The sequence below is a fragment of the Schistosoma mansoni genome (assembly GCF_000237925.1).
Source record: "Schistosoma mansoni, WGS project CABG00000000 data, supercontig 0097, strain Puerto Rico, whole genome shotgun sequence".
NCBI lineage: Eukaryota > Metazoa > Platyhelminthes > Trematoda > Strigeidida > Schistosomatidae > Schistosoma > Schistosoma mansoni.
In genome coordinates this window covers 1,167,888-1,175,894 of record NW_017386031.1, presented here as the reverse complement: position 1 = coordinate 1,175,894, position 8,007 = coordinate 1,167,888, and the positions used below count along the sequence as shown (strand labels likewise).

Below are 8,007 nucleotides of genomic sequence, written 5' to 3'. Positions count from 1 at the left end.
GAAGCTGAGTTCCTCAATCGTCTCTGAAGTTGCAGTCGTTGGCCTGAAAACACCGGTTCTCATACGATCATCTCATTCAGCAACGTTTGACCAGGTCAGATGATGGATAGAGCAATGTACTAACAAGAAATTCACAAAATAGCATTTTTCTTACTGACTTACAAACAAATGAATATATCTAGACTATTGTGAGTAGATTGTGTTTAGTCGGATGGATATTCACCTTTTATCAAGCCAATCATTTTAATTGAACTATCCTTTGTAGCATCGTTCTTCTAAGTCATGTGATAATCATGAAGTATTCTTCATTCATTATTTAATCATGTTTAGTTACATTATGAAATGTCCTCTATTCATTGATTCATACATATACATGTCATTCATTGCTTTAGTTAACAAAAGAAATGTTTTAATTAAAAAAGAACATAATGAAGTGGATGCAGTACAGCATGAAACAATATTAAATCATACACATTCTTCAATAACTAAAAATTCATTGTTTGAAGGTTAGTTTCAATTTGTTTGTACTCGTGCATTTAGATTCTCGGCTTCATGATGTTACAATTTATTTTTGAGCTCCATAGTAATGTAGTCTTAAGCCGGATGTATATTTATCTTTCATCAAGTCAATCATTTTAATTGAACTAACCTTCGAATCGACTCCGCCTATAGCCCCTCCGGGGTCTATTGTCTGCCCGGATAAAGGAGAAAGGTTGGATATGGGGTGAGTAACCCCATTCGCTAAAAAGCGAATACCACAAAAAATCGTTCAGATCATTTAAAATCTCCCTTGGGAGTAAGAAGTTCTTCATCTAGAAGATTTATAACGTCTCATGATGAAATCCAAGCTTCTTCGGAGGTCATGAGGCTGATGCTCATTCTGACAACCAGGGCAAGGATTAATGTATGTACATGGAATGTTCTTACGATGTGGGACTTGCTGCATAAGTGAAAAGTTACAAACAGAATGTGCCTGGAATTAGTGAAATAAATTGGACGGAAGTTGAATAACAATGAATAGCTTCAGGGGTGTTGCTGTTATACTCCCATCATTACGAAAAAAATGCTCCACATACACTAGGAGTTGCATTGATGCTGTCCGAACAAGCACAAAATGCACTTATAGGATGAGAATCTCATGGACCAAGGATCATCAAAGCCCCCTTCAAAGCAAAGAAAGAAGGCATTACAATGAACGTAATCCACTGTAGTGCGCCCACCAAAGACCACGATGAAGACGTTAAAGAACAATTCTACGGTAGGCTGCAGTCGATCGTCGAGCAGTGCCCAACCAAGGATCTGACCATTCTGATGAGATATTTAAATGCCGAGGTAGGAATGAACAACATTGGATGAGGAGACGCCATTGGACGACAGAAACTGTGAGTGACGGCAACGAAAATGATGAGAGGTTTGCAAGCCTATGTGCCTTCAATAAACTGATCATAGGCGGCACTATATTCTCACACGAACGCATTCACAAAACCATACAAACTTCACCGGAACACACCACACAGAATCAAATCGACCATATCTGCACCAATACCAAGATCCGCAGAACGACTTAGGATGTGAGAACCAGGGGAGGAGCTGATGAAGCATCAAATCAACATTTACTGGTCGCCAAGGTTGAAACTTGAGAAGCACTGAACAACGGCGCAGACTACATCACAAAAGTTTAACATGGCTTTTATCGGGAAACTGTCAAACTCAACAAATTCAAGATAGCCCTCAGCAATAAGTTCCAGGCCTTTCATAACCTACTCAGTGGAGAGGGAACTACTATAGAGAACAACTGGAAGGATATCAAAGAGGTAAACAAGCAAGAGGAGAGGAGCATCAGAACCGACAAACTTAAATATGTGTGAGATTTAGCGATGACATCTGTAAAGGCTACAAGAGAAGGAAACATGAGACATTTCCTTGATACAACAAAGAAAATCGCTGCAAATTACCGTGAACCAGAACGACCAGTGAAAAGCAAGTAGGGCGGGGTAATCACCAACATAGAAGAACAACGGAACAGATGGGTAGAACACTTCAAAGAACCTCTGAATCGATCAGCTTCACTGAATCCACTGAACATCGAAGTACTGCTAACGAACCTTCCATTTGATGTTGGTCCACCAACAATTGAAGAGATCCGCATAATGACAGACTGGAAAGAATGACTTTGACCAAAATATCAAAGGAAGACGATCTTAGAAAGTGCGATAACTAGAGATATTGGGTATTGGTAAACAGAATGAGAGACTCCGTAAACGCCCAACTCTGAGATCAAGAGGCTGGATTCCGTGAGGATCGATCGTTACAGACCAAATCACAGCACTACAAATCACTGTGGAACAATTCAATGGGATGGAATTCATCACTCCATATCCACTTCATTGAATACGAGAAATCATTTGATAGTGTGGACAGGACAACACTATTGAGGCCTCTTAGACACTACAATGTGCATGAGAAGAGTCAGTATCATACGAAATTCCAATGATGCTATAAAATTCAAGCTAAGGCTTGTTTGAAAAACAATTGTCTGGGTAGTTTAGATACGCGATATTCCCTAATCGAAACCAAAACAAGGAGTTAGGGAAAATAACTATTCTAAATTTTCATCACAAATACAAATCTACATTATTATCTAAACGAATATCAATTATTCAACCAATAATTGTCCCTTCAATAATCGATCTGAATTTCAGTAAATAGGCAAATTGATAAGGAATGTGAGAAAATTACCAGACGCTTCAAAATATAAGTGTTATTCTATCCTTTCTGGATAGACCAAGTAAAAGTCCGTCCAAAAAATAACAGTTAAGTGCCTTATAACACAAAGTTTATCCAACTCTGGAAAAATGCTTCAATTCATAATCGAAATACACAATTCCAGTCAACTCAAGCAACACAATCAAAGAGGGAACAACCAATATGACTGCCGACAAGATTAGATGCCAACTAAAACAACATAATTACAGTTCAAGAAGCAACATGGAAACTCAGTGAAGGAAAAAGAAAAACCCGAAAACTTTAGTGAATGAAAATATTACCATCTGAAGTGGCATCAAAAGCACTAACAAATGCTCAACTAAAGAAACGAACAAGAACAAGTTACAAATAAATACATCGGGGTATTTTCACAAACAAAACCTTAAAAACGGAATTTACAGAGGCTTCTTTGAAACTACGGCGTCCCTGAGAAGACAGTCAATATCATACAGAATTCCTATGATGTATTAAACTGCAAAATCATGCATGCAGGACAACTCACTGACTGTTTCGAAGTAAAGACCAGTGTCAGGCAAGTTTGCTTGCTCTCACCCTTTCTCTTTCTCCTAGTGATCATCGGGATCATGAGGAGGTTAATATCTGGAGGGATGCGCGGAATGCAATGGACAGCTAGGATGCAGATGGACGATTAAGACTTCTCAAATGACCTGGCTCTTCTATCACACATACAACATTAAATGCAGGAGAAGACAACCAGTGTAGCAACAGCCTCAAAGCATTTGACGGATAAACTTTAGAGGATGTAAAATCCTTTACATATCTGGGCAGTATCATCGATAAAAACGGTGGATCTGATGAAGACGTGAAGGCTCGGATCGTCAGAACAAGAGCAGAATATATACAATTGAAAAACATCTGCAACTCAAAACAAATCTCTGTCAATCAACACCAAAGTCAGAGTTCTCAAAACAAATGTCAAGACAATTCTACTGTATGTGACGGATATTTGTAGGACTACGAAAGCCATCGCCCGGAAGATACAAGTGTTTATTAACAGTTTTTTATGCAAAATATCTCGGCCAGACACTATCAGCAACAACCTACTGTGAGAGATAGTAAACCAGATTCCATTGGAGGAGGAAATCAGGAAGAAACACCGCAAATGTATAGGACATACGTTGAGAAAAGCATCCAACTGTGTCACAAGACATTTCACTGCGTGAAGGTCAGAGGAGAAGAGGTAGATCGAAGAACACATTACGCCGAGAAATGGAGACAGACATGTGGAGAATGGACAAAAGGTTGATAGAAGTAGAGCGGAAGGCCCAGAACAGAGTGTGTTGGAGAATGCTGTTCGGTGGTCTATTCTCCACTAGGAGTAACAGGCGTAAGTATTAGTAGTAGTATGTGTTGAAGCATCATTCTTCCAAGTATTTCAACACGCTTTGTAATCATAATGAAGTATTCTTCATTCATTATTTAATCATGTTTAGTTACATTATGAAATGTTCTCCGTTCATTGATTTATGCACATGCATGTCATTCATTGCTTTAGTTAACAAAAGAAATGTTTTAATTAAAAAAGAACATAATGAAGTGGATGCAGTACAGCATGAAACAATATTAAATCATACACAGTCTTCAATAACTGAAAATTCATCATTTGAGGGTTAGTTTGGATTTGTTTGTACTCGTGCATTTAGATTCTCGGCTTCATGATGTTACAGATCTCTTTTTGAACTCCATATTATTGTGGTGTATGCTACCTGTATCGACATGAGTATTATATAACAATAGTCAGGATTAGAATGTCTGGCGGCATAAGTTTGGGTTGAAAAGAACGGGAGCACAGGCGTTCTGTACGAAAATGAGACGTCTCACTGATGTTTGCAATATGAACAGTTAAGTTTGAGATAGTCGTTGGACATTTTGCAAATGAAGTATTTATTGTATGATTGTGTATTTTGTTTGATGAAATACATTCGATTGTCCCAATGTGCATTCTTCTTCACTAAAGTAAGATGGTTTCTATCACAGTTTGTATGTTTTTCGAGGTATTTTGTTTAATTAACTGAACTTTTCGTTATTCTGATGTTTTATTTTGCCATTTTCAAATATCTATTTATGTTATTATCATTGAACTGTCGAATGGATTTGGTCATTATGTCATTCATGTTTTTATTACAAAATTAGTTCTTCCTCCTCACAGATATCATATTCATTAATCCATAGAAATATTGAATCAAGCTAAGTTAGATCACAGTTGTAAACTTGGATGCTCTAGATGGTTGTTTTGTCGTAGAATGGAATCTCCGTCAGTGTGTCAGTCCACTATTCTGCACGCGGAGATCGATCGTACTTCCATGATTGATTACTTCATACAGCATTGAACCGGCATCTAACGGTGGTAATGATTGGCCTTAATCAGCTCGAGGGATTATTTACCTACAACATTTTTTAATGACATTTTTACTTAACGTTTACTTATTACAATGTTTACAATATTCCTTATCTCATATTCACTAACGTTTTCATCATTCTGAAAACTGTTTGTTTGTTATTTTTCATTACATTTAGGAAACTTCTATCTGATCTATCTGGTTATTATTATACTATCAGCAGTATTTCTTACTGGAGCTGTCTATGTATTGTGTACATATGCAAAGTTTGTTCGTTTCAATTTGAAGTGAACACATGTCTACTAATTGAATGTTTTACTCACTTTTGTTCATTAAATAAAGCTGTTACAATAGATTTATGTGCTTCACTTTAGTTCTTCTGTTTTTGCCGTAAAATGATTTTCAATCTTATATATATATGTTCTTCATTCTTAAATATGCTGCCCTTCCTTAGACGATCCATGTCTTCACGTCTGCATCAGATAAACCGTGTTCATCGATGATGCTCCCAAATATGTGAAGGATTTTAAATCCTTCAAAGCTTTTCCATCAAATGTTTTGAGGCTCCTGCTACACTGGTTGTCTTCTCGTGCATTTGTTGATTCGTGTTTGAAAGAAGAGCCTGGTTATTTGAGAAGCCTAAATCGTCCAGTTGCATCCTTGTTGTTCATTGTATTCCGTGCTTCCCTCCACATATACACATCTTCATGATCCAGATGATTACTGGGAGAAAGAGAAATGGTGAGAGTAAGCAATCTTGCCTCACACTGGTCTTTACTTTGATGGGTTGTCTTCCATGCACGATTTTGCAGTTTAATGCATCATAGGAATTCCATATGATAATGACCCTTTTCTTATACATATTGTTGTGTTGCCCGGTCCACACGATCAAAATCTTTCCCGTAGTCAATGAAGTTGATGTAAATTGATGAACTCCATCCCATTGATTGTTACACAATGATCCGTAGTGTTCTGTTAACGATCGTTACTTACTAAATCCAGCCTGTTGGTCTCAAAGTTCAGCCTCTACAGACTCCTTCATTACGGAACAACACCCTGCTGGAAACTTTCCTTTTTTGAGAGGAGAGTGATTACTCTGTAGTTATCACATCTGCTGAGATTGCCTTCTTTTGTTATTTTGATCAAAGCTCTTCGTTTCTGTCTGTTGGTACATGTACTTCATCTCAACACTTTTGCTCCTTCTTACCGTTGACCTCGTTCACTACAGTAGAAGTCAACAGTCACAAACCAAAAGATGGAAGGAATAGAGGACGTGAATGTTGAGTGCGAATCAAAAATATACAGCAAACCACGGGTACTTATAGCTATTTGTATTAGCTATATGATCATCATCGATTTGTAGGGAGGCACGTTACGCTGTCATCCAATCGTAAGATACCGTTTTGATATCTTTGAAGACTCTTCCTTGTTTCGACTGGATCATTAACTGTACTTCGGTTTCCATTGCACAAAAACTTATAATTTACAAAATTCACATAATCTGGATCTTCATGTTGCTGATTACAGGTAACCATTTTCTAGTTAATGAAGTGAGACTGTAAATTAAAGCATCACGACATTAAACTGCATTCAAACAATTGGATCTAACTACGTATATGCTACTTTGCGGTTGAATAGTCTTTCAAGCCCATCGATGACATTCTAGAAACAGCTCTGATGGAAACACCGACTTCGGTGTCCTGGACATGTTCTACGAATGTCGTCCCAGAGAATTGCACGTCGTGCATTATTTGCCGACTCCGGAACCGCTTGGAAAAAACGGAGAGGTGGTCAGTGTATGACATCGTGGCAAGCCTGCTGTAACTTTCTTTCACTTTCTTCATAAAGAGTGGTTCTAACTTTCTTAACTGAAAAAGTCTTCCAGTTGTACATTTCAGTCCCCCTTTTTTTCATCTTTTCTCTTCCTATTTTCATTGTTTTGTGTGGCGCATATGTATCTGGTGACTTTTTGTACCAATATGTATGTGTTTAAATATTAATAATAATAATACAGACTAATCAGGTATATTTGATCCGAGTTCTTATGAAGTCCTGTAGAGTAAACACTGGGTGGAAATCTAGTGTTGATATTCGTCGAAGGTAAATTGACGTCCCATTTATGTAAAACGTAAAAACGAACTGTTATAACAATATCACGAAGAAAACAGTAAGATGAATGCAATTCTACAATAGTTTACAGCACACAATGTAAGATTGTACAGCTTTAATTCTCGGTTTTCGATTTTGCTTCTCAATACGTAGATTTATTCAAAAGTGAGATTGTGGTCAGTAATTTGGTTTCTTATGACGTTTAACTGACAGTGTGAGCAGGCTACAGTTATATTCTCCCCCAGTAATCCCGGTTCACTAATTGTGTTATTCTGACAAATTTGTAACCGTTCTGAAATCAAACGGATGGGCTTGTTTATGAACTTGAATTTGCCTAATTAGTGGTATGTATATTGCTAAATATGTCAATTTTCTTCATGTTGCTGCTTAAGCTTAGTTCGCTTAAGGCGAAAAAACAAGACGGAGTGAGGATTTTAACACCGTTATTGAACAAATTCTTGTTTCTTGAACCACTCATTACTACATCCTAACCCGAAAATTCTCAATCAACCCGTAAAACCAGCTTCTTACCTTTGAACGTCTTGCCCATGATACCTAATTACACTGACTCTCAACAATAAGTCCCATTAACATTAACTCTGAATCCTTACGCTGAAACTCTTAGATTGTACACTGACCAAAAACTCACCTTACAAGTTCATCATGTAAGGCAAACATAATCCAGTCCATTTGATATACAGGAGATCATGAAATTTCGCAACCAGCCATCCGGAACCGACTTTAAATTTGTGACACCAGCTAACCTTATCTC

General features: G+C 37.5%; 1 protein-coding gene across 1 annotated transcript; it reads left to right on the top strand.

Moving 5' to 3' along the window:
- Nucleotides 1-322: 322 nt before the first annotated feature.
- Nucleotides 323-4,401, top strand: Smp_152420 (hypothetical protein; the record flags this gene model as incomplete). The annotated part of the gene is made up of 2 exons (XM_018790472.1): nucleotides 323-506; nucleotides 4,283-4,401. The coding sequence occupies 2 exons, from the start codon at nucleotides 323-325 to the stop codon at nucleotides 4,399-4,401; spliced, it is 303 nt and encodes a 100-aa protein (XP_018646285.1).
- Nucleotides 4,402-8,007: the final 3,606 nt, after the last annotated feature.